This window comes from Falco cherrug, chromosome 4 (assembly GCF_023634085.1).
Source record: "Falco cherrug isolate bFalChe1 chromosome 4, bFalChe1.pri, whole genome shotgun sequence".
Taxonomy (NCBI): Eukaryota; Metazoa; Chordata; class Aves; order Falconiformes; family Falconidae; genus Falco; species Falco cherrug.
The window spans coordinates 44,209,374-44,234,498 of record NC_073700.1 but is presented as its reverse complement, the minus strand read 5'-3'; the positions used below and the strand labels follow the sequence as shown (position 1 = coordinate 44,234,498).

The 25,125-nt window shown below is 58.6% G+C and overlaps 2 protein-coding genes across 3 annotated transcripts; one reads left to right on the top strand and one right to left on the bottom strand.

Moving 5' to 3' along the window:
• Nucleotides 1-1,171: 1,171 nt before the first annotated feature.
• IL12RB1 (interleukin 12 receptor subunit beta 1) lies at nucleotides 1,172-5,561 on the top strand. The gene is made up of 15 exons (XM_055708628.1): nucleotides 1,172-1,343; nucleotides 1,704-1,818; nucleotides 1,968-2,137; nucleotides 2,214-2,365; nucleotides 2,892-2,928; nucleotides 3,102-3,212; nucleotides 3,296-3,378; nucleotides 3,457-3,682; nucleotides 3,772-3,942; nucleotides 4,037-4,138; nucleotides 4,248-4,394; nucleotides 4,486-4,629; nucleotides 4,759-4,855; nucleotides 4,937-5,018; nucleotides 5,121-5,561. The coding sequence occupies exons 1-15, from the start codon at nucleotides 1,298-1,300 to the stop codon at nucleotides 5,499-5,501; spliced, it is 2,064 nt and encodes a 687-aa protein (XP_055564603.1). The 5' UTR covers nucleotides 1,172-1,297; the 3' UTR covers nucleotides 5,502-5,561.
• A 9,580-nt stretch (nucleotides 5,562-15,141) lies between these two features.
• On the bottom strand, nucleotides 15,142-25,034 carry ARRDC2 (arrestin domain containing 2). 2 transcript variants are annotated; one of them, XM_005444267.4, is made up of 8 exons: nucleotides 24,525-25,034; nucleotides 18,828-18,894; nucleotides 18,523-18,670; nucleotides 18,106-18,208; nucleotides 17,558-17,814; nucleotides 17,100-17,259; nucleotides 16,664-16,815; nucleotides 15,142-16,573 (listed from the first exon to the last, which is right to left on the bottom strand). In XM_005444267.4, the coding sequence occupies exons 1-8, from the start codon at nucleotides 24,787-24,789 to the stop codon at nucleotides 16,520-16,522; spliced, it is 1,206 nt and encodes a 401-aa protein (XP_005444324.1). In that variant the 5' UTR covers nucleotides 24,790-25,034; the 3' UTR covers nucleotides 15,142-16,519. The 2 variants fall into 2 exon arrangements, with proteins under 2 accessions (XP_005444324.1, XP_055565211.1); XM_055709236.1 differs by lacking the exon at nucleotides 24,525-25,034 and adding an exon at nucleotides 19,865-20,184.
• Nucleotides 25,035-25,125: the final 91 nt, after the last annotated feature.

The window sequence follows — 25,125 nt, the reverse complement described above, 5'->3', positions numbered from 1 at the left end:
TGGCATGGCATGGCACAGGGCTAAACCAGCATGGCACAGCACAGAATAGCCTGAGGCTGGCTGGCAGAGTCTTCCTGGCTCAGTACTGCCTGGCACGGCACGGCCTGGGGCTGGCACAGCAGTGCACAGGTAGAACAGCCCCCCTGGCTCAGTGTGGTCCAGCCCAGGTCTCTCCTGTGGCTGGCATGGCACAGATGGCCCTTATGGCCTGGCGCAGACCAGCACTGCCCAGTGCAGTCCAGTATGGTATGGCATGGTCCAGCATGGCACAGCTTGGCATGACATGGTCCAGCATGGCCTGGCCCAGTTTAGCACAGCATGGCAGTCCAGCCCAGTCGTGGCACGGCAAAGCCTGGCATGGCTGAGTTTGGCATGGCACAGCACAGCTCGGTGTGCACCCCAGGGCAGGCTGGCAAGGGCACACAGTGAAGCAGGAGGTGCTGAGGGACCCTCTGCGCACCCAGCCCAGCCATGCCCACCACAGCAGGATGGTGGGGTCCCTGCAGTGCCGTCCCGGCATGGGGACACTCCCGCCACCACCGCCCTCCAGCCCTGAGCATAAAGCCACACAAGGGGACACTTTCTGTGGGAACAAGGGGACTCTGTGCACAGCCCTCAGTGCCACCCGGCTCTGCTGCCCGGGGGTCACCCACCCTGTCACGCGGCTGCCAGCATCCCAGTGACACCGTTCTCTCCTGCCTCACTGGGGCTTTGTTTGTGGCTGCAGGGGACAAATTGTGCCAGGGATGGGGACAGGAGCCTGATTTGGGCGAGAGTGCACACACACATGCTGCCAAAACCCCAAACAACCCCAACCCTGGAGCAACCGCTTGAGATTTGCTCCATTACAGGCAGGGGAGCAAAAACGTGCTGCCAAAAAAAAAAAAAAAAAAAAAAAAAAGCCACACACACCCCAGCCCCCCCGAACCACAGGACATCTCTTTTGCTTACCTGGCACTTCTCACCAGCCCGAGGCACATGGTGTGGCCAGGACACACAGCGCAGCGGTGGTGGGGTTTGGCTGAGGACCAGCAGAAAAAGGGGGATATTTTGGTTACTTTCTCTTTTGCTTTTGGTAAAAGTGAGGCGTGCACTCCCGCCCTGCGCTCTGCCCGCCCAGGAGCAGCCACCCCTGGGCCAGCTTTTAGCAGAAGAGGAAACACTGGGTGCGCAAAGCTGCGCTGAGGGCCAGGGCTGCCGCCGAGCTGCGGGGGGCACCCACCGCGTGCCGGGGGGAGCGGGCAGCCAGGAAGGGGAGCGGAGCCTCGGATCTGGCGTGGGACACCTCGGGTGGCTGATGCTGGGGTGGCTGCTGGCAGCACTGGCGGTGCTGGCGCAGGGTGGTAAGTGCTCCTGCAGTGCTAGGAGATGAGAGATAATTTCAAAAGACTTTCACTGAACGATCCAGGGGCGATAAGGCCCACGGAACCAGCGCGGTGATGGAGATGGTCGCCCGAAACCGCAGGCACGGGGGAAAGCCGGGTGAATACCCCCCAGCAGCGGGCAGGAGCCAGAGTGAGTGGCACCAGGCGGTGCCACAAACCCAGGGAGCAGGAAAATGGTGGTTTTTGGGGTGGGAATCACCCGTGCGGCTGCTCCGATCCCCTGGGCAAGCAACATGGTGATCGGGTGATGGCTACAGCCTTGCCCAACGCATTGGGGTTTGGGGTGCGGGACCCCCCAGCCGCTGCCCTCTCCCGCAGGCACTGCCACGGGCCCTGGTTTCTCCTGCTGGAAACGCTGCGGGTCCCGCTGGTTCCTCTGCTCCTGGCCACCCCACGGCCCAACAAGCGACACGTCCTACCTTCTGACGCTCTGGTGAGTGGGGTACTGTGGCAGGGGTGGGCACCACGTCCTGGGGAGCCCTTAGGCTGTCCCCTGAGCAGGACACATGGGACACTTGGGGATACGTGACCTCCGCATCCCAAACCCACCTGGATCCAACCTTGCACCTGCTTCCCCCGCAGCTATGCAATGCCCAGGTTGTGCCAGCAGTTCAAGGCGGGTGCAAGGACGACATACACCCTGAAGCATCACCATATTTACGTCCTCACCAATGTCACAGCCTGGGTGGAAGCGCGCTGGGGGGACCACATCCACAGGACCCCCAACCTCACGCTGTATCTCAACAAGGCCGGTAAGCACACCGGGGAGGGGGGGGGGGGGCAGGCTGGGTGCCAGCACTGGCACCAATAACCACCTCATCTTTACAGTCAAGATGGACCCACCCCCCACCACAATGCCATTCACCAAGACCGGCGGCCGGCTGAGGTTGCAGATGCCGAGGTCATCGTGCCACCATGGGGACCGGCCACCACAGCGGGAGGCTCGCTTCCGGATGATGGGCAACAGCAGCTGGACGCAGGTAGAAATGCGATTTGCCAGAGCTGGTGGTGACCAATGGCACAGTCAGTAACATCATGGCAGCTGGGGGAGTGTGGGGGGCTGGTGATGCCACCATTGTGTCCCCCCCACAAACCTGGCCGTGTCCCATCTGTTTCCCTGCGTTATCGGCTCTGCTGCATCCTCCTGGCCACGGGCTCCTGCTGCTGCCCATAACAGGATCAGGCTGCAATTTGTGGGGATTACACAAGCAAAACCCCAGATTATACTAATGACGACAACAGATGAAATCTGGACACTCATCCCCAGCGAACCCCCCCTGCAGCAGGGGACCCCCCACCCCTCTCAGTTGCTGCCAGGAGGGTCTTGGGGCTGAAGGCATGGTACCCCAGCCAAGGGGACTCTCCTGGCCACCATGTCCCCTGCACCCCATTTGGCTCTCCCAGACCCTGGGATGTTTGGGGGGGGCACAGGGCAGCATTGCTTTCACGTCCCAGTAACATACTGGTTTGACTGGTTGGGTGTCTTCATCCCTGTTCTCTCTGCAGGTGATGTGCGAGACGGTGATGGATGAGGATGACTCAGGTCTGTTTGGCCTGTGGGGATGCGGGGGACAAGTGTCTCCTGGGGGTGCTTCTACGTCCTGACAGTGGGGCTCTGTCCTACACTCCCTCCTGGCCTCCCAGCACCCCATGATGGCCAAAAGCTGGGGGAAAGGAGGGGGGAACCCACCGCCTGACCCTGCCACCCCACTCTAGTGACCTGCACCCTGGGGGGGGACAGCGCCTTTGAGGTTCAGCTCCGGCACAAGCCCTCCCACTGGAGCAGCTACTGGAGCGACTGGAGCAGCTCCATCTTCATTCCTGAGGGTGAGGAAGAGGGGAGGAGGCCGGTGGGATCCCAACGGCTCCCAAAAATGCCGATAGCCCAGCCAGGGTCCTTCCTCTTGCAGAAATCCTGGCTAGCCCAGTGCTGAGCTACCAGCTGGGAAAACTGGGGAGAGATGGGCAGCGGGTGCTGAGGCTGAGCTGGCAGGTAGGACAGCAGCAGGGACCCTCCTGGGTGTTGTCCCCCCCATTTCATCCTCCGAGCCGCCCTTTCTCCCTCCCCCAGCAAGCCCCCAAGGAGCAAGGGGATGTCACCTACACACTGCGTGTCCGCATGCTGGTGTGCCGCTGTGCCAAGCTGGCCGAGGAGGATGCTGTGGTGCTGGGGGGGGAGGTGATGGTGCACAACCTCACCCTCTGTGGTGCTGAGTATGAGATCCTGCTGACAGCAGCCAATGCCGCCGGGCCAGGGCCAGCGCGGCAGCTCCGTGTGCCAGCAGAGCACAGTGCAGGTACCAGCCCCGCGGGAGGACTGAGCTCCCTGGCAGCCTTGAGGGGGTTATTTTCCCAGCCATCCTTCACATTCCCTGTTTCATCCCAGATCTCAGCTTCAAGGACATCAGCATGGATGGTGGCACCATGACGGCGCAGTGGGAAGCACCAAGCCCTGGCTTCGCCTACTGCTTCGAGCAGCAGCCACTGCCAGGAGCACCGAAACAGGGCATTTGCATCCAACGGGATTTCCCTGCTGAGAGCATCCACGTGGAGAGAGGCAAGGGAGTCCCCCAAGCTGCCCACCTGTCCCCCCCCTACCTGGAGCTGGATCCTGGCATGGGTTTAACTGGTATCTTCAGTTCCTGCCCCAGGAGCGTGGGAAGCACCAGCGTGTTACCGCCTCGCCGTGCACAGCTGGGCCCCGGTGCGGGGCTGGTCTACCTTTGCCTTGCAGCACCACTATGCCAGCAATGGTACGTATGGAAACATGGAGCATCTGCGCCCCATTTAATTGCAAAAAGAGGCTTTCCTGAAATGCCACCCCCTTTTTTTTTTTTTGCACCCACCCCCCATCACATGCAGCCTCGCTAGCTGTGCCCATCCGCATCAATGCCAGCGCTGGGGATGCTGCTGCTGTCCTCCAGTGGAGCCCATCCCCCCGTGCTGCCTGTCCTGGGGCGCTGGCCAAGTACCTCATCTGCCATGCAGCTGAGGGTGACAACGTGACCTGTGAGTGTGACACCCCCCCCCCCCCCATGGGGCAGGAGGAGGGTGCTGCCTGCAGGCAGCTGCCAGACTACCACCAGCTCCATTTGCCCAGACGGTGAAGCGGACGCCGCAGCATCGCACTACATCCTCCAAAACCTACAGCCTGGCACAGCCTACAGGGTGGGCGTTTGGGAGGTGACAGGGGAGAGCGAGGGGACCTGTGGTGCTTGGTGGCACTTCCAGACCAAGGCACTGGGTAATGGCTGGAGACCCCATCCCCTCCCTGCTCCCCATGGGGTGCTCGTCCTCACCCCAAAACAGCTCCCATGTCCCACGTGGGGTGCCGGGGACAGAAATGCCATCACTCAGCTGTGCCCATCCCCAGGTGCCCAGGGAGCAGTGTGGAAATACAACCTGAAGTACCTGGGCATCTTGCTCGGTCTCCCCACCATGGCTGCCATCTACCAGCTCAGCAAAAAGAGGTGACTGCAGCACCCTTGTCCCCACCCTGCTCTGGCTACCCAGCTCATTCCCCACCTCCTCACCAACCCCCACCTCCCCAGGGCTTGCCGCCTCCTCTTCCCACCCCTGCCCAAGCCCATGGGCAGCAAAGCCATCCAGTTTGCCACTGGCGAAATGAACCAGGTGAGATGCAAAGTGCAGGAGGGGCTGGATCCCGCACCTGGCACGTGCTTGTGCACAGTGCTGGCATGGGATGTTCCCACCCCAACTGCATCTGACCCTTAGGGTCAGCACCGGCCAGGCTTTGTGGAGCCCTCCGAGAGGTTCAGCCCAGCCGAGCTGCTGCTAAAGGAGCTGAATCCTGGGAAGGAGCTGACTGACACCAGCACGTGGCCTGGCACGCCACAGCCTGGCCCTGGGGCTGAAGAGCTGGCAGCAGCATGCCAGCCAGGTGGCCAGAAGGAGCTGCCGTTTGCCTACCGCAGGCAGGAGGTGCCGAGCCCGGTGGGATTTCCATCGCCTGGCAGCACCAGTTGCACCAACCACCCACCCAGTGAGAAGGAGGAGGGGGAAGAGGAGGGGAGGCATGGACTACACCAGCCGCTGGTCCCCATTGCCCTGCTCATCTCTGACAAACCCATCATCATCAGGGATGAGGAAGGATAGGACCCATCACTGCAGAAGTCTGTGCTGTAGCCATCGCCAGGCTGGGAGAGTGGGGATGGATGGCAGGAGGGGGATGGGGGGGGGTGTGTGTGGTGTCCCATGGGATGCCAAGCGTCCACTCTGTGGGGTCACAGTCACACTGGCACTTTGAGGGGTTTTTCTGGTTTCCAGGACACAAAAGGCTATGCCTCCAGATGCAGCGTTGCATGGAGCCAGGATCTGGCCATGCGCTTTCCAGCCTCATCATTCCGCAGGTGATAAATAACAAGGGAAAGTGGTGGAGTAAAGCCAGGGCTGAGGGTATTTCCTTGGCTGGATCGGAAGAAGAGGCAAAGCTTCACCCCAGCCAGCTGCCTCCTGCCACTGCAGGGGCCAGCATCACCCTGGCAGGACAGAGGCACAAACAGCCCCAGCACCAAACACTGGCTACTTGCAAAAAACCAAACCAAAACAAAACAAAAAACCAAACAAAAAAACCAACCAACAACACTTCACAAAATAAATACAAAACCAAAAACCATAAAATAAATGCATGAAGCAGCTGGGCTGAGATGGCTTCCTTTGCCTGACCTGGGCAGACTACAGCGATGATTTAGAGTTGGGGGCAATCCATGGCACTGCATAGGATGCAGCCAGGCGGTGGGGCTGGATCTGGGGGGGACCCGGGGTCGCAGGCTCCCCCCCAGCAGCCTCACACGGGGCTGCACTGCTGCCCCAGCCCTCATCTGGGGCAGAACTGGAGCCGCTGCTGAGGCTGAAGAGCGATGCATGGTTTTGTCTACCTTGCATGCTGGGGCTGGAGGTGTTGGGGTTTATTTGCTGAGAGCGCAAAACATAAAACAGGGGAAAAAAAAATTAAATGGGGTTAGTAGCACGGGGAAGTCCGGGAGGAGTCAGCACCGGCAGAGCTGTGGTGCGGCAGCCGCAGCCGCCAGGGCTCAGCCTCCTCGCTGCTGCTTTTAGCCCCAGTCCTGCCTCGCGAAGGATTTAACCCAAACGCTGCTCGCGGCACCGGCGGAAACCGCGCTGATGCCGATGGGCGACAACCGATAACGCGCCGGGACGCGGGGCCACGGCCGCGCTCCTGCGCCTCCCCGCGACCCCTCCAGCCAGGGCGGGCGGCCCGGAGGGCAGGGGATGGAGACGGCTGCAACGGTGGCACCCTCATGGCTGGGGGTCCCGGCTGGCTGTGTGCACGCAGGACCCCTCACCGCTGTGCCCACCGGCACCGTGCCCACCCGTGTCCGGCACCGCACGTCCAGGGTGTCTCAGCTGCCGGCGGAGCCACGAGGTGGCACCAGCCCCGCGTCCCCACCTCCCGGCTGAGAAAATCCATCTTCCCTCTGCCCACGGCCGTGCATCACCCCGTGGGCCCCCATGTACCGGCAGCCTCTATCCCTGGTCTCCAGCACCCCAAATCCCTGGGGATCGGCTGGAGGCTGGGCATCTGGCATCCTCCCAGCCCCAGCAACCCACGCGGAGGCAGCAGATTTAGGGATTTTACTGGGATTTGGGCAATGCCAGGCTCGCTGCTGGAAACACCCCAGGCCAGCCACGTGTGGAGGAAGCATTCAGTCACCAGCAGGGCGCCGGGGCAGGCGCACATTCGGGGTTCAGCCCCTGTTTACGGCCCGTTTTTGGGGCCAGAGCAGCGAGGGAAGGCCAGGCAGCAGCAGCAAACACGCAGCTGGCCTGGGGCCAGTGGCACTGCCGGTTAATCATTCCTGGTCATGGAACAAGTTCACGCCAGGGCAGCCAGTCCCGGTTGCTGCATTAAAAACAACCCAGGGAGAGGCGGGGGATGGTAGACACCACCACCCCCCCCTCCATCACCCCCCCATGGGGGCATCTGCTGGGGATCCATCCCACCCGTGGGGCCACTTGAGCCCCCCCCCCCAACACCTTCAGGGACAGCCCCATCCCCACCGACAGCCCCATGCATCCTTGCCCACACGTGTCCCCAGTTGGCCAGTGCTCCGCCAGGAACACGGTGCTGCACAGAGCCCCATGGGCAATGTCTTGGGGAAAACTAATTAAGCCAGCTGTGCCAATTAGTGTAAGCGAGCAGCTCAGGACTTTCTAATTAAAGTTTTACAGGACTGTTTTCCAAATGAGTCTCCGGGAGCTGCTCTGAGCCCAGTGACCTGGGGACAGCCACCAGCCCTGCTTTCACAGCCAGGACCTTCACCACTCCTCCATCCGGATCTGACCCTGCACAGGACCCAGACGCGCCACAGGGCATCGGTGACACCCGGCAAGAGCCGCTGCCACTCACAGCCTGAGAATGGGCACATCGTGACACCCAATGGGAGATGCTGTCTGGGACGGCGCTGGGGCAAGCAGCAAAACGCCATCGCAACAGGGGAAATAAAACTCATCCCAGCATGGGGAGGCTGGTGGGAGCACGGCCGGGTCAGCATCAATCCCAAAGGCACCCTGAGCCTGAGGGTGCCCCCCGGCTTTGGAATCTCCCTGGGCAAGCAGAGCGGAGCTGGCCCAGCTGTCTGCACACACGTACCCCGACACCTTTACAAGCAGCTAATTTAAGACCTGTTGCCTTTTATTTTTAGAGAAGGACATCTGATTACGCCCTGTGGCGCCTTTTTATATTGTCTGATACACTGACTTTCAGCATGGCTGTTTACACCAGCAGTGCCAGTGCCACCTGAAGGTGCTGTTTGCCAGGGCAAGCGCAGAGTATCCCTGCCCTAAGGGGGAAAAACCTCTCCCTATTCCCACAGGGTCCTGGCAATGTATCCCCAAAAGCACAGGGGATTTGCAGGGGTGCATTTACCCCATGACACCTCTGCTTACTCATGCTAAGCAGAAAATTCAGCGCCACATCCCGAGAAAGCATGCAGTGCAGCCAGCTGGGGTAGCAGGAGGATGCTCGGAGCCTGGGGATTTGCTCCAGGCTCCCTGATTTTGGGGGATGCGAGCTCAGCTGGCCCCGAAGGAAAGCCATAAAAGAGCTGGAGGGGTTTGCTACAGCCCCACATACACCGACTCTCAGGGGTGCAAGCCCCTGAGGAAGGTGAGGTCCATCCCTGTGGGTCTGGGCTAAGTTTTGCTCCCAGATGGAGAAGTTTAACTTGTTTCCCAGCCTCCTCAGGGAAACAGCCCGGATTTAGCCTGAGCAGCAGAGAAGGCTGCAACCCTGCAACCCCTTCCTTTACCTGCCCCTCTTGCAGCCCCTTCCCTCATCCAGCCGTCCCCTCCACAGCCCCTTCCCAGCACCCAGCACCCTGCCCCCCTGGCCCAGCCCCAGCCCTGAGCAGAGCTGATGCCAACAAGGTGTTTGAGCCCAGCCCAACCACCAGCCGTGCCAGGGAGAAGGATTATTCGCTGGGCAAAAAGCCACCCCTGCCACTACCTACACAATGCCACTCGCTCCTGGGGAGATTAGGTGACCATTCAGGAGCTGCTTTGAGTTAATCGCTAAGCAAACAAACTGATCCCTAGGATTATTTTTTATTATTATTAATTATTATTATTATTCTGTAGGCAGAATTCAATGGCTATATCTCACCCAGGGGCAGACACGCACCCTCCCAGCACTGCAAAAGCCCGGTGGCCAGGATGCCCAGCAGATCCGGGGGGGAGAAGGACCTCTACATCTGGGGGATCTTTGCTTTTCCTCTCTAAAGTTTCTGGGGTTCTTCCCCCCAAAAAAACCTGCAAACATCACTGGCACCATCACCTCAGCCATGCCTGTGTAGCAGGGAAGGGGCTACAGGGATTGCAGCCAGCCACCAGCTGCAGCTGGGCTCAGCTTGTTTTGAAAGTCACGGGTATTTCAGCGCTGGTGTTTTGCAACCGTACAGTGTCACAACAACAACTGCAGTTTTACTTTGCAAACAGGGCCCGCAGCTGCCCAGCACCCCTGGCTCTTTCCTGCTCATGTCAGGCTGAGCTTGCCTGCTGCAACAGCTTCACCCGTGTGTTATTTCCAGACCAGAGAATGGAAAATTACTTGAAGCACCAACAAAATCGAATATTTAATTTTTTTTCCCAACACAGAGAGGCTCAGAGCTGCCCCATCCCCTGTGGGGCTGGGCTGGATGCTCAGCTCACTGCAAAATCCCACCAGGATGCTGTGTGCCCCAGCACGTGAGCCAGGAGAAGCCATGTTCTCCTTCTGCCACGCGAGAAGCACAGGAAATATTTTGTTTCTGCAGTTTTAATGTTTTCAGATGGCTGCTCGCAGGGCCAGCAGCCCCGGGGGCAGCTCAGCCTCTGGCACCTCCGAAGCTTTCCAGGCTTTGGCAGCAGCCTGGTGCAGCAAAGCCACAGCTATTGATTTATTTTTATTTTTTTTCAACCAAAACTTTATGTAATAAAAGAAATGATAAAAGGACGTTGGGAGGCAGGCAGCTGCCTCTGTGCACTTCCCCGGCTATCGGGTGATCTGGAAGGAAAGGACGTGGCGCCCTTATCGGCGTACACATTCCCCTGCCCGCTTGGCAGCGGAGCCTTCCAGAGGTTTGCGGCGTAAACATATTTTGCTCAAGCAGGCAGCCGGAGTTGAGCTAAGGATAGCTGGCTCAGTAGCAACCAGAGAACCCCCCCAAAATGCCATTTTTGCAGTAAACACCCATCTGTGCGAGCAGGGAAAGGGCTAAGCCCAGAGCCAGCAGCCAGCCAAGCTTTGCAGCAGTAAATACAGGACCAAGAGCAATTCCCCCCGCCTCCTCACCCCAGATTTGCCGCCCCCCATGTGTTTACCAGCTCTTTACAAGCAGATTGACTCTCCCTCATTTTTTCACACACAAAACCCACTGGGAAAGCAGAGAGAACCAGCTTGGGGCCCCCCAGGACCATCCTGCAGTGCTACAGCTGCCCACCCGCCCCACCAGCGCTGCTTACCTCCAACCAGCTGGGACCCCCCCAGCTATCACTGCCTCTATCCACACTGGGATACAGTGGCATTTACACAGCTGCTTAGCAGGAAAATGCCTCTCCCTGCTCTACATAAACCCTTGCATTTGAAAAGTAATTGGGTACAAGCTTGCTAACAAGGTTGGTAAGTGGAGGGGGGGTGTTAATTGCAAGCTTGCAATGTATGTGTATCCCTGCAAGCTGGCTTGGATCCTTCTCCCCCAAACTGGGCTCAGACTGAGGGTTTTTCTTAAAATCAGCTTAAAATTACTGCCTCTTGCAATGTAGTGGGGGAAGAAAAAACGGGCCACAGCCCTGTTTCTGGAGACTTTGAGATTGGGGAGCAGGAATCAGTGCCATGGTGTTTGCCAGGGTCTTCCCTGTTGCGGGAGCTGCCCTGGGATGGGGCTGAGATGGCAGGGGACGGAGAACAGCAGTGGTGACAGCCCCCTGCTCCTTGCCTCTTGGCTGGGGACGGCTGTATCCCCACCGATACCCGGAGCAGCCCACCAGCAAGGGCAGCAGTGCAGCTCGCCTCCTCCCTGGTGCCAAACACTCGGCATCAGCAAGGCTTTAGCTGCGGGGAGATGCTGCAGTCAGGGCATGGGATGCCACCACACTGTGTCCCCTGAGATGTGGCAGGGGACAGGCACCCCATGCTGGCCAGCCGCTTCTGCACAATATGTGAAGCAGCACCTGGGAGTGATGGCAAATGTGGCTGGGAGGGCAGCAGTGCTGGGCATGAAGTCCCTGTGTGCCACACTCCTGGCACAGGGCATGGCTGTGTCACCCACAGATCCCAGCCGGTCCCTGTGTGCTGGCATGGGTGCCGTGCCGTGTCCCTGGCTGGGCGAGCGCCATCCCCACGCGCCCTGTTTGTATGCCAACACATCACGCGCTGCTGTTGGATGACTCGGGTGGGGGGATTTTTTTAGTGTTGTTGTTTTTGGGGGGTTGGGGTTTTTTTCCCAACAAAGCCAAAATATTTGCATCCCTCTGGGGATGGCTCTGGGTTACTGAACCTGGGACGCTGCCCAGGGGTCCCAGCAGGAGAGAGGACAATGAGCTTGGTGGGGAGGGTCCCCACCGGCACCCAGCACTGGCAGCTCCATCCCCCGCCGCCGTCCCTGCTGTTTATACATAGACATGTTTATGCGCGGCACCCGGCTCCTTCCTCGCTCCCAAACAACTAGATAAAAAGTCAAAAAGTCATAAAAATTTTCCATTGCCCAAGGGAGGGAGCAGTGACCATGCAAGGAACCAGGCAGCCCCACAGCAAGGGACCATGAACGGGGGGAAGGTGTGGGAGTGGGGGGGTATGGGGGGTGGGAGTCGGCCCCAGAAAAACAGGAGGCTGCGTTTGATGTAGTGAACGAAGGTGGCAGTTTGGTCCCAGCAGCCTGTGGCATCAGCTGGCCCTGTGGCAAACCCAGCGCCGGCACCAGCAGTGCCCACTGCCATCAGGGCTCATGGGGTGTCTTGGTGAGCATCGCGATGCCCCCTTGCACTGGCATGATGCTCTCAGGGGACGGGACATGTGGCATGTGCAACACATCCATCTGGCTGCTCCAGATCCCATTTTTTGGCATAAGCCACCCCTGGTTTCTCTGCAGTTTTTCCCTGCACCTGGAGCGGCTCGCTGCCTTCGCTGGCTGGCTGCTGCTCCGGGAAAAAGCTGCGATTCCTGTTGAGCTGGCGAGGAAAGCCCCGGCGCAGGGATGTGAGGACTTTGCCTGTGGTTTTCCGTGGGTGGGAGCGATTCCTGCAAACAGGCAGCTGAGTCAGCGGGCGGAGGACGGGGCCGCGATGCCGCCCTGGCATGTTGGGGTTGATGGCTGCTTCTCTGTGCCCTGGCAGAGCTCTGTCACTGCCACGCGAAGGGGGACCCCAGAGATGTGGCCAGGGCCAAGCCGTGCCGCTCCCAGACCTGGTGCTTTTGCAGTGCTGGAGACTGGAGCAGAACCAAAGCAAGGCTCAGTGCTGCTGGGGACCATGTGTGTGCTCCCGAAGGTGCTTGGGGACCCCCTAGCACAGCACGGGTCCCCTACTCTGGGGACGAGCAGGTCCTCGTGCTCTGGAGCACCCATCTGTGCAGACTCACTGCTCCCTGAGGTGCAGGCGGTGTGAGCCCAGCATCCCACCAGCTGCAGAGATGCTGAATTTGGGCAGCACATTGTCCCTGTCCCCATCGTGGGGACAGAACAGGGCATCCCCACTCAGGCAAAAGCCAGACTGATCATCCCCCATCACCCCTCCCTGCAGTAAGAGCCGCTCCCAGTGCCCCCCCCCCCCCCCCCCAGGTTTTGGGGCAAGCTGCACCCCACAGGGCTCAGCCCAGATGGGATGGGGGAAGGCAGAGCTTGTTTTGGGAGCTGGATGGATGCCCGGGCTGGGAGGCAGCAGCCATGCAGCTAATCCCTGGCCCTTGCAAGGCTGCGCCGGCACATTCTGTCCCTGCCAGCACTGGGACGGCCATGAATTTTGCTTGTCACCCCCTCCCTGCGGTACAGCCGCGCTGGCCCCTGGCTGCTGACCATCCGCTGGGGTACAACAGCCTCAAGCAAGGACCATGGCCACTGTGCCAGGACTGAGCATCCTCCAGAGATGGGGAAAGCTGGGGGGAAGGAGAAGACCCCCAACATGCTGCAGAAGGGGGCTGCAGAGCCATGAGCTGTGGCAGGGGGGAGCCTGACACCAGGCAGAGCCAGGGCTGCAGGGTGGGGGTCCCAGCACCCCAGTGCCTGGGGCAGAGGGGTCCCACACTTTGGTACTGAAGAGGAAAAAGGAAAAGAGAGAGGAGCTGGGTGGGGTGGGGGCAGCATTTCCAGGCCTCTCGCAAGGAATAGATTTTGCTGGGTGGTCTGGGAAGCATTTTCCAATGCGCGGGGCCAAGAGCTATAAATACTCCTGGCACTGTAATTGCGTAACGCGCCTCCTGCCCGGCATCGGGTCTCTGTGCTGTGGCCAGCATCGCCAGGCTCAGCAGTCCCCCAGGGAGCCCCCGTGTGCCCCAGACCCCCCCCCCCCCGTGTCCCAGGGGAACAGTTCGGGCTGTGCAATAAGGACTTTGGAGCTGTGGAAGGTAAACAGCAGAAGGTTGGAGGGAGCACCGGCGGCACTGCCAGTGGTTGTGAGAGCACCGGCTGGGGGGGGTCTGTGCCTCGCCCCAGCTCCAAATATCCAGACAAGGTATTTTTAGCCCCTCCAGGGATTCAGGAGCTGGCACCAGACCCAGACTGGCTGTGCCCCCGGCCTCCCTGTGCTACTGTCTGGCTTTACGAGAAAAACCTGGAGTTGTCGGCAAGAATTCCTGCTGGAAAGATCCCTCTCATGTGGGGGACCAGGAGCGGTGCCCACAGGCATTGGGTTCCTCAGCACAGCATGGCCTGTCACCACAGCTGTCACCGTCACGGTGTGACGCACTTTCCCAGAAAGGTGCAACAGGATGGATGGTGCTGGGTGGCTCTCTTTGCCCTCCAGCACCGGGAATAAGCATCCCCTTGTGTGGCTGGGGCAGATGATTGGGGTCTGACTGACAGCCCCTGGCCATCTCTGCTGCTTGGTGTTTGCTGGTGCAGAATGGCTCCCTTGTGCCGTGCTGGAGTTGGCTGGCGGGGGGCTGATCACAGGGTTTCCTTTGGAGGCATCTTTAACCAGGGGGTTGCAGCGCTGTGGTTTGTGCCCTCTTTGATGTCACCGAAAAGCCCCAGTGCCGCTGAACCGCTAGGCCACGCAGCACCGGCTGCCACTACTGCAAGCGGCAGCTCTGGGGGTGCATCTCCCACAGCAAGGATGCAAACAAGTTCACTGTCAGGCCGGGTAATCCTCTTCTGAGGAAGATTACTTGCTGCAGCCAAGGATGCCAAATAAAAATCAGATTTGGATAAAGGTTGCATGAGCACCAGACTCTTGCAGGCAAACACAGGGTCGAGTTATCTCACTGGGTTGCGGTGGAGTGCCTGGCCTACCGCAGGAACACATGCTCCGGACACAGCCACGGCACTGAACAGCTCAGCAAACAAAAAGGAAAAAAAAAAATGTGTGTGGAGGGAATCACATTCCAATGGCAGTATTTTTAAACAGCAGAGTCTGTGGAAGACGTAACTAAAGCCCTGCTCCAAGCCCTGCTTTGCACGCACCAGGATGTGCTGTGCTCAGCAGAGATATGGAGCACAGAAATGCTGTTAAAAACCAAATCCCAGCCTAAGGAAGCAGGTGAAGGAACCTCCCTGCTCCTCCTGCACGGCACCAGGTGTTCCCAGCTAGCCCAGCATGGGGCTGATCCCAGCCCTCCTTGGGAATGGTTGAGCCACCATGGGAGTGTCCCAGCTCCCAGTTGGATCTGCCAGGTCCATGGGATGGAGAGTGCGTCTGTCCTCTGACAGCTCAGACACAAACAGGAAGCAAGCACGGAAAAATTACAAGCTCACTCGCAGCCTTGCTAAGTCGGTAATGGGAAAAGGGCCAAACCTGCACAGAGGTGGAGGAGTCAGGGGCACAGTGCAGAGCATCGCTCTCAGCATTTGCTGGGGGAGCCCGACATCCAGGCAGGGCACAGGGGATCAATCCTGCTGGGGAGCAGCACTGGCCAAGTGACCCAGTTAATCCCAGTGCAGAGTGGGACTGGGCACAGGGTGGAGCTGGGTGCCCATGGGGCAATGAAGCAAGGGGAGGGAGCACTCCGCAACCCAACAGCCACGTGAGCTGCACGGCTCCAGGCAACAGGAAGCAGAGAGCAACAGAAAAATATCCAGGCAACATCTGAGTTTAAAGAATTTATTTCCAACAAAAATTTGTACAAAAAGAATAGAGACAAGAGTGGTCATTACAAAAGTGTTCACAGATAGGAAAAAAAAAAATCATCTGAGCAATCCCCAGCAAGCAGAGCGCAGCCACAGCACGGAGGCTAAGGCACGCTTGGCTTTGGTTGTGAGTGGGGAAACAAGCAGCTCCGCAGGCAGGATTGTCTCAGTGAGGGAATGCAAAGGTCCTCAGCACCCAAACTCTGCTCAGGTCACGCTGGAGCAAGTGGGGTCAGCCCCCAGCATGCAGGCTCCAGCGATTCTTGCTCCAACACCCGGCTCACCAGCTCCTACATGGCTGAGTGCCGGTTGCTGCTGTGTCCTCACTGCACTGAGGCCACTGACCCCTCTACGCATGCAGGATCAAGCCCATCCTGAGCAGGACTCCTGGCCCTGAAGGACTCCTTTCAACTCCACATCTCTCACCAGCATTTGTGGCTGCCACCAGCCCTGGACTGGGCTTCCTTCTCTTTTCCTTGGCCACCGGGGAGATGGCAGAGCGACAGCCTCCACAGCCATGTGGCAGCACCGCAGTTTGGGCGGGGGGTGGGGGATTCAGTCCCATCACAGGGGAGGCATCAGCACATTGTGCCAGTTTGGTGCTGACACACAGCAACCAGCTTTCCTGTTCTGGGTAAAGAGCACCAAAAGAATGCCACAGATCACAGATTCCCCCAAGACCTCGGAAACAGCCCATGGAAGCCTTTTGTTTCAGTGGACTAGTTCAAACTGTTCCCCTGAAGGCATCACCAGGCTGGTAGCAAGGATTATTAGCAGCAGACAAAGTCTCTGCTTCATCTGCCCAGAAAAAGACCTTTGACTTTCTTAGGGAAGTGCAATCCTGGTGAGCCACTGCGGGAGAAGGGCTCCACCTGCATCACCATGGGACACAAAGCCCAGCAATGTTAAATTATTCTCTGCTAATCCTGAGAAATACCTCCAAGCTCCTGTTTTCCATGACAGGAGTTGTCAGAGCACAGCCACTGCAGGAATCTTGGCTCATGCTGAATATCCCGTTTTAACCCCAAAATCTTGGGGCAGTTCTTAACCCTCCGTGTCCTGCCCCATCACACATGGAGCCGCTCCACACCATGGAGTCTCACGTGTTCTACCATGCCCAAGTCCACGCCCAAGTCCACACCATCACACTTAGTGGCAGTCTGTAGGACAGTCACGACAAGAGCAGTTGAGGGCAGTGAGCGGAGCCGGGGTCTTGGTGCCGCAGGGGCTCTGGTCTCACAGCTGCCACGTCCCCATTTCCAGACCGAAGTGCTGTGAGGGTACAAGCTTTCATCCCAAGGGGTCGCCACGCTGTCAACTGCATCCCATGCGCTTCTCTCAACAGGTCATGCAGCGTGGACGGATGTTGTCTGAAGGGGGATTGGGGTCAATCTGCAAAGCCATGTTTAAAGTAAAAAATCTCAGCAGTGGGCACGTACCAGCTGCCTCCACCAGCCCTCCCAGCCCAGGGGAATTTGTTACCTCTGAATACAGCGGAGGTGGTCGGAAGCGAAACTCCTGGATGTAGGCAAAAAAGGGACCTTCTAGGATGCCACCAAGTTCACTGCGGCACGGTGGAGCCAGGCTCTGCTCAGCCTCCGGGCTGGACACGACCGCAGAGTATTCAGGGGGAGCTGAAGAGAGAAGAGAACCATCAGGGAACACAAATACTCTGCGTTCATGGGAGACACACAGGTAAAAGGGCTTCAAACCCACTATTTCCCAAACCCTCCCAGCTCCCTGGAGAAGGAACCCAGGAGATGCAGCACCACAAGCAAAAATTGAGTCAAAACTACAAAAGCTGGTTCTGGAGCAAGAAGCACTGTTGGCAATATGCTCTGACCCTTGCTACCCAGCACAGGATGGCCAGGGGGTTTTGAAGCACCCAGAAAGACTCCCGGGAGAGGGAGATGCTTACCCTCTGCCTGCTCCGGGATGGAGCTCAGCCAGTCCAGGTTGACGCTGTACTGGCTGCTGACGCTGGATGTGCGGCTGCCAAACGGATGCAGCGGGATGGTGCCGATGACAAGCGGCAGTTCAAGGAGCAGCTTGGACGTCCCAGGAATATCCACACAAACCTGTAGGAACAGGAGATGGCAGGAAAGCTTAGCTGCTGGGGTTTTCCCAGTCCGGAGGGGCAGGTATCTCCCCAGAGCAGTGGCCTCAGCTGGCCAGGAGAGAATTCCTGCAGTGGGATGCAGAGGGAGATGCAAGTGGTCCTGCATGAGCCCTTGCGCTGTGCATGAGTGGCAACGGGGAGAACCCAAGACCTCATACAAATCACCAGCCCCAAAACGGGCACAAGCACAGCTCTAGCGAGGAGAACACTCCACACCGAGCTGAGCCGCCTGCAATGCTCCTCACAATGTCCCTCACCTTCAGAGAATATTCCACCTGGATGATGCGGCACTGGAGGATGGATGGCCCCACCGGTGGGATCTTCAGCGCCCGCCCATGCCACACTTCCCGCTTCCCTGCTGCAATGGAATCACCAACGATGCTGGTCACCACCGACTTCTTCTGCTTCTTGGTGCCCCGAGCGATGAAGGTCTGAGTCTGGATGATGGCCGCCTTGGGCACCACCGCCCGGCTAGTGCAGTTGTCAATCTCAGCAAAGATAGGGATGACCTCACCTACCCAAACAAGACGCACATGTTGGAGGAGGGGAGACAGAGCTCAGATCCTGCCTCAAGGAATTCCTGCATAGGATCACCAAGGGTTGGTCACGCTATCTGGCACCGTGGGCCAAATCCAGCAGGAGTGTGTCCTGCAGAGGCTGCCCACATCAGCTGCATGCACTAAAGCTCTCTGACTGATTTTGTGCCAGAAGTCAAGAGCCCAGCTGACAGTGACCCCACGTGCCCTCCCACTGAGGGCCACCCCACGGCCTGCAGAGGTCCAAGGGCACCGGTATGTCATCTCACCTGGGGTGTAGCCTTTTCGGTCAATCTTGGCGGTCACAGAAACCTGGCCACGATTGCAGTACCAGGCACGAGCAAGTTTCTCCTTAGCACCTGCCTGGGGAGCCTGGAGAAATGGAAATGTAAGTTATTTAGTATGAATGGATGAAACTCAAAGCAAGCACCTCCCTGGCACTGAGAACCTGCCAGGGAGCATCAGCAACTTCTCAAGTATCTGATGCAAGATGCTGTCGCAATGCATTGAAAGTTTCCAAAAACTAAGAGAGACAGATGACCTCTACCCAGTCCAGGTAACACCAGAAGGCACAAGTTACAGGGGGGCAAATAGTCCCTCTGCAAATCAGGCCTGCATTATAATGCCAGAGGGGAGGCAAACACCTTCCCCATAGGCTTCCCCGAGGTGGAGCCGGGGGAGCTCACCAGCAGCGCAGGCGTGTTGATGTCTATGGGTTCAATCACAGTGAACTCCTTCTTCACTTTCTTCACTGTCGACCAGGGTCTGTGCAGTTTGGCTTTCACCCAGTAGCGCACGCTGCCGTGCTTTCCCTCAAAGGAGGTAGCCAGGGTCCTGTGTGTAAGCAACAAGCAACTTAGAAGGGCTTTGCTGATAGAATCTCTTTTTTGAGGTGCCCCATCCCTGCTCCCAGGATCTGTGGCACACAGCAAGCAGCTCCTCTCCCTCTTTGCATTAAGGCAACAAAAAAATAAAAAAAATACCAACTTACTCAGGGAGCTGGAAGGTGAAGGGGAACTCGTGCCTTCCTGCCTGCAGGACAGTGACTTCACCGTTGTCTGTGGACAAAACAGATTTAAGACTGTTGGCTCCCTCCTGCAAAACTTCCTCTCTGGGCAAATCGGTGGCAGACATGTAGAGTACGCAGCTAGAGAGCAGCACGACGGCATGGGAATATTCCTGCCAGGGTTAAATGGCAGCAAGGCAGCTGTGACAGGACAGCTGCACACCTCCAGTGGGTGACGGGCACCCTCTGCTTTCCACAGGTCTCCAGGCACGCACCACCCAGCGACGCCTCCTCCCAGGGATGCCTCCTCGGAGAGCCGGGCAGCTTCCCTGGGTGGGCTCTGCTTCAGCCTGCACCCACCCTGCACCGTGGCTCAGGAGCGAGAGCCCAGAGATGCCCGATCAAGCCAGTGTGGCCAGCCAAGCCCCCTGTGCCCCCCAGGGTTTGCACCTCCATCCTGTCTGCATTGCACAGAGCCGCTGGGGTTGGAGGGGACCTCTGGGAATCATCCAGTCCAACACCCCCGGATCAAAGCAAGCTCCTGAACCTCCGCAGGGATTTTCCAACACTGCTCCCCTGCCAAGGAGCACCCACAGCAAAGGGGGAGTCTTGTGTGGGGCCAGTCCCTAAACGGGGTACCCTGACCAGCAGCAGGGTCCAGCTGTGCACCCCAGGACCCCGAGGAGGGACTCGGCATTTGCAGTGTATGCCGGGGACCTGTGTACCCAGTCCCCAGAGAGTCCAGACCCCAAGGCACCCCATGCACCCAGATTTCGGCTGGCTGGGGTGTCATGCACTCAGCAGCTGGGGTGTCCCAAGCACCCAGATTTCAGCTGGCTGGGGTGTTGTGCACCCAGATTTTGGCTGGCCGAGGTGTCCCAGGCACCCAGCCGGGGTGCCCCCGGCAGCCCCCCGCCCCCGTTACTTCGGCCGCGGGGTGTCGCGCCCGCCGCTCCGCTCTCCGAGCGCCCCGGGGTGCCTCCCCCGGAGCCGCCGCCCCGCTGGGGTGCTGGGTGCCCTACCTGGGGGTGCCAGCAACGTGTCGCGGTGGCTGAGAAACTCCACCTGGTCGCTGTAGCTCTGCGTGTAGGCGGTGCTGGAGCCGGCGCTGCGGGACTCGCTCCAGTGGACGCGGGCAGCGCCCATCGCCCGCAGCCTCAGGGCTCCCAGCCGCGCCGCCGCCGCCAGCTCCAGCACCACGCGGCCCGCCACCGCCTGCCCGGGGCTGAAGGCGGCCGGGGCATCCCCCCCCGTCCCCTCCAGCACGATGGAAAAGCGTTTGAGCCGATCGAAGAGCATGGCGACAGCCCGGCCCGGCGCAGCGCGGCCCTGCCGCCCCCCGCCTGCTTTAAGTGCCCGGCGCGCCCGGGGGCGGCCCCGGCGGGGCGGGACGGGACGGGACGGGGCGGCCCCGCCAGGCCCTGCAAAACAAGGCAGGGAGCATGTGCGGGCCGCCCCCCCGGCGGCGTGGGGCTCTCGTGGGGGGCGTGGGAGGGGGGATGTTGGGCCCTGGGGCGGTGGGTCGCGTCCCGGCGCGGTTGCCCAGGGCCTCCGGCTGCCCACAGACCCCGATCCCGCACCGAGGGACCCCGATGGGTGTAGGGGCAGCGGCAGCCCACGGGAACGTGTGGGGAGTGGGGTGGTTCACAGGGCTGAGCACTGCCGTGGATAACCCTCTGGCTGATGCGGTGGTGCACAAGGCCCCCCAAAACCCCCCTCCAGCTCCCATCCCTCGGTCCCATCCCATCCACCGACTCCGTGTTCCAGAAGTGTTCCCAGGGTCGCAGCCAGCGGCTGTGCCAGGGGAGTTTCTTGCTCGGAGCATCAGCAACTTTCGCTCCAGGCCCGCATCCTTCCTTTCCCAAGAGCCATTCCCAGCACTCGGAACAGGCTGCAACTGGATCTGGGCTCCGGGCGTGGTGTGGCCGGGCCAACTGGCAATGAAGGGAAAACTGGCCTGGGCCATCCTTTATTTCTAAGAAATCCAGAACTGGCTCTTGTTCAGCTTGTGCAATTACAGAGTGAGCAACACATCTTCCCTGCGCTCTTTAACCAGGCGAGTGCTGCTTTTCTACCAGCCTGTACTGGGGTTTGCGTAGTGCCGCCCCAAAACCCAACAAATTACACCTGCGTGTAAGCACGGAGTGGGGACTCGCTCTGTTGGTGTCATCTGCTGCTGCCGGTGCTCATCAGGGTAAAAGCACGCAGGCTGAGCACTGGCGATTCTCTGGGTGGGCATCAGCATCAGCAGTGCCCTGAGATGTTGTAAAAGGATGGAGATAGGGGTCTACATCCCCCCCAAAAGGTTAATGCAGCTTTAGAAACTTCCACTTTAATAATGATTTCACATTTGCACAGCACCGGAGCTCTCCACCCTAGGCACGGGCTGGGGATAAGACAAAACAGGCATTAAAAATGTTACTCAGCATTTGACTGCCGAAGTTTTGAGGATTTTCAAGTTGCTCCGAGCCATGCTGGGCAGGACCTGCTGTGCTGAATAGGGTTGATCTCAGCCACGGAAAATGAGCTGGGCTGAAGCCTTGCAAAGCTTTAGCTGTCTCCAAAGCCTAACTGGAATTGTCTGTCTCCCTCCCCAAGGGAAGCGGACCATGTTTTGTTTTATGTGCACGACCATTTTCTGCCACAAGCAAACATGAATCATAGCAGGCTGTAAAGGGAGAGGGAAAGAGGGAAGGAAGGCACATCACAGCAGGAGATAACGGGTGACGCCAACCCTGGGAAGGTGCCTGGTGTCCCCACTGTGATGCACAGTGACATTAGAGGTGGTGGGGCTCAGAGGGGCTGGAGCCTTGGCCTGGCTAAGGCAGCTCCATCCCGCGGTTGGCATCTTCCTCCTCCCGCTGTCAGCACACACCCCTCAGCCCATGACTCAGCCTTCGCCCACGGGATGAGCATCTCTGCAAACTTCCCTCCCGTGTCAGCCGCACGAGATACCCACAGCTACCCCTCATTGCCTCCACGTGGGGTGGGAAGTCCCTCTCTAACGTCCTTGGGACCCCAGCGCTGGGACAGGGTCTCTCCTCTCTCCCAGGATCTCCAGGTGCAGGGGCTGTGGGACCACAGCCAAGGGCTTTCCATTCAAGAATGCTCCTGGGTGCCCAAATCCAACTAAAACCCAGACCAGGCTCGGTGCCGGAAGGATCTCCAACTCTTCAGCCCCACCTACAGTCTGGCCAGTCTTAAGCTGGTCCCAGCAGGAGCTGACACCCTGCCCAGCTCACAAGGGGCTTCTCCTTTCCTGACCCGCTGCTTGGAACTTGGTGGCTTCTTCTCACTGACCCTGGAGCCACACGAGGGTCCCTGGAAAGCCAGAGACAGGGGAACGCAGCAGATAAAAAGGTGAGTCAGCAGCTCTACCCTGCCCCAATATGCGACAAGCTGGACAATGCAGAGCCTTGCCACAAGTGCATACTCCCAGCTTAAGGAATAAGCTCTGTCCCTCCTGGATTTGCCAGTGTTGCCTGTGCAGAAGGACTAAGGCGCTGATCGAGGGCCACCCCATGACTGAATAAGAGCCCTGATGTGCTCTTAGCACAGGTGCCGTAACTCTCCTCAGTGTCTCCATGGAAATAAAATGGCTTCTAGATGTTTGCCTCTCACCGGGGCAGGATCTACACCTCTGGGAAGTGCTGCAGGATCCTTGGACAGAAAAGAGCACTGCACAAAAGTAACGTACGTTTCTGAGGGCTCTCTCACATCACCTCATGTAAAAGAGTCCGGGGCTTTCCTTGCCTTTGCGCATTAAACCACTGTCTTCTCTCTTCCTGCTCCCTACCAAAGATGATTACACAATACACATTGAGTGGCCCTGCCATGCAGTCAGAACATCTTTCTTTCACCCTTTTTCTTGTCTCACAGCGCAGCACCCCGGGTGCCGGTGCTTGCCACCCTGCCAGGAAACTGCAGATAAACTCGCAGCTCAGGGGAAAGCAGAAGAGAGAGCTCTTATCGCTGCGAGCTTCCCTCCTCTGCACTGCCTTGTTACCATGGCAAAACCTGCATTTTTGAAGCACCAGGCAGACACGTTGATCTCATCGAGAAGCAACAAGAAGGGAGCAGTCACAGGGACCTTTGGATGATGGCACATTTTCAGCAGCCTCTCACCAGCTGACATCAGGAAGGTCCTCATGCTGCTGCCGGGGACAGAGCGGGACCCAGCGGGATCCAAAGGAAGTGATTTTGGCTGCAGAACAGCATCCTTCACAGCCCACAGCCTTTGCTCCCTTAAACACTCCTGTGATCACATGCCCATGTCCCTCTCACAAAGCAGAAAAGGAATCCTCATGTACGGACCGAGACAATAAAATCCCAGCCCACAAGTTCTGGGAGGCTCTCTGCTCCCCACGTAGCCCAGTTCAGCTCTCCCCATGCAGTAAGCGAGGGCCAGAAACCATCAGCTCCAAGGTACCGCAGCGTGGGATGCTGGTGAGGCTGAGCAGCTCACGCAATTCCTCCAGCCCCTGGCCAAGTGCTCTTCTTCAGATGGCTCCAGGGGCTTCCATCACACACAGTCCCAGCAGCAAAATCCAAACCTTGCTCACAGCAGCCTGTGGTTTCCCTACAGACATTCACTGTAGGGATAACGGGGGATAAAATTCACCCCGTAACCTTACAGCTAATGTGGACACCATCCAAACACTGCAGTGACCAAGTGCTCAGGGCTTTCTCTGCTGGGGTTCAGGGCAAGGGCTTGTGCCACACCCTTAATTGTAATCGGTGCACTTAGCACACCGGCAGCTGTGAAGGGGCCATCCTTAGGCACGGCACAGAAAAGCCACTGCTAAAGGACAGAAACTCCAGAGTAATGTAGGTGTTTGGAGCAGCTGGCAAGATACAGTCATGCAGAAATAGAGAATATGACCCCCCAGTGCAGTCCAGAGACAAGAACACCTCCAGGAAGGCAACTCACATCCTCTTTCCATCCATCACTCCAGTTTCTTCCTGCAACCTCTACATTTGCCAGCTAGGGGTAGCACCGCTTTCTGGGTTGCGCTTGGCCACTGAGACAAATGCCCTAAGTATGAGCAGAGTCCTACAACCATCTCCAGGGCCAGGCAGCACATAGCACTGTGTCACAGACAATAACAAGGCCATCAAGAGCAAGGAAAAGCCACAGAGCCATGCCTGTAACACTAGCACAGGAGGGGGGGATGAAAGACAGGCACTTTTATAAGGAAGGACAGAGTTAATGAGCAGATGGACAGCTGAGATTTCCCATGTCCCTTGGCTCTGGGTCATTTCATCCCAACCACACAAAGAATTCAAGTGGCTTGTCCTTTTGCAGTAGATCTAAGCAACATGCCAGCTGGACATGCGGTCCCAGCATCAGGAAACCTAAAACAAATATTTACTGAACTGCTAAGTGGTCTTTCCACACTTGTGAACAGACACTTCTATTTGCACTTCCTTGTGCAAACAGAACAAAAGCCACAACTCTTTTGTGCTCAGTGCTCACCAGCCCTGAGCTCTCAGGCAGCCTCCTAGAAACCAGTAGCAGAGAAGCCCTCGGAGAAGGTGAGAAAAAGGTGTCCAAGAGGGACCACCCTGTTTGGGTTGGTAAGCACCAGGGCAGAGGTTCACCCAGAGGGGGATGTCTGCAGCCCAAGGGGGTCCCAACCCAACATCCTGGAGCAGAAGAGCACCCCCATACCCCAGCCTTACCAGGGATGAGCTGGCAGCGGCGGTACAGGAAGGTCTGGTAGGCTGTGTAGTCACGGTAGATGATACTGAGCCCCACGCTGCTGCTCTCCAGCCAGTGCACGGCAGCGCAGCCGCGAGCGTACACTTCCAGCGCCCGTAGCTGCAGCGGGCTGCGTAGCTCCAGCTGCACCCGGCCATGCAGCAGCTCCCCGCTGCTGTAGGCACCCCACACCTGCCCATCCTCCAGCTCCACTGCCAAGCTCTGCACGCGCCCCAGGGGCTGCATCCCTGCTGGTCCCACTTATCCAGCAGCTCCAGGAGGTCAGTCCCTGCCTGGGCCGAGGGGAGCGGGACAGGCAGCTGTGCAGCCCTCCAGGGAACGGAGGAAAGATCAAAGGCTACACCAAGATCCCCTAATTTATCTCTGCCTCTAACTGGCCTAATCTTCCCCAGGGCTGGACTGAGACCCTGCTTTGCAGTGATGCTTCAGCGTTGACCTCACATGCATGAGGCTGATGCTGTGCTGAGGATGGGCCCGCAGAGACGGGTGACGTGTTTTTAAACTGATCGAGAAATAACGTGACTTCATCTTATCTCTGAGTCACAGACACTGTCGACGTGC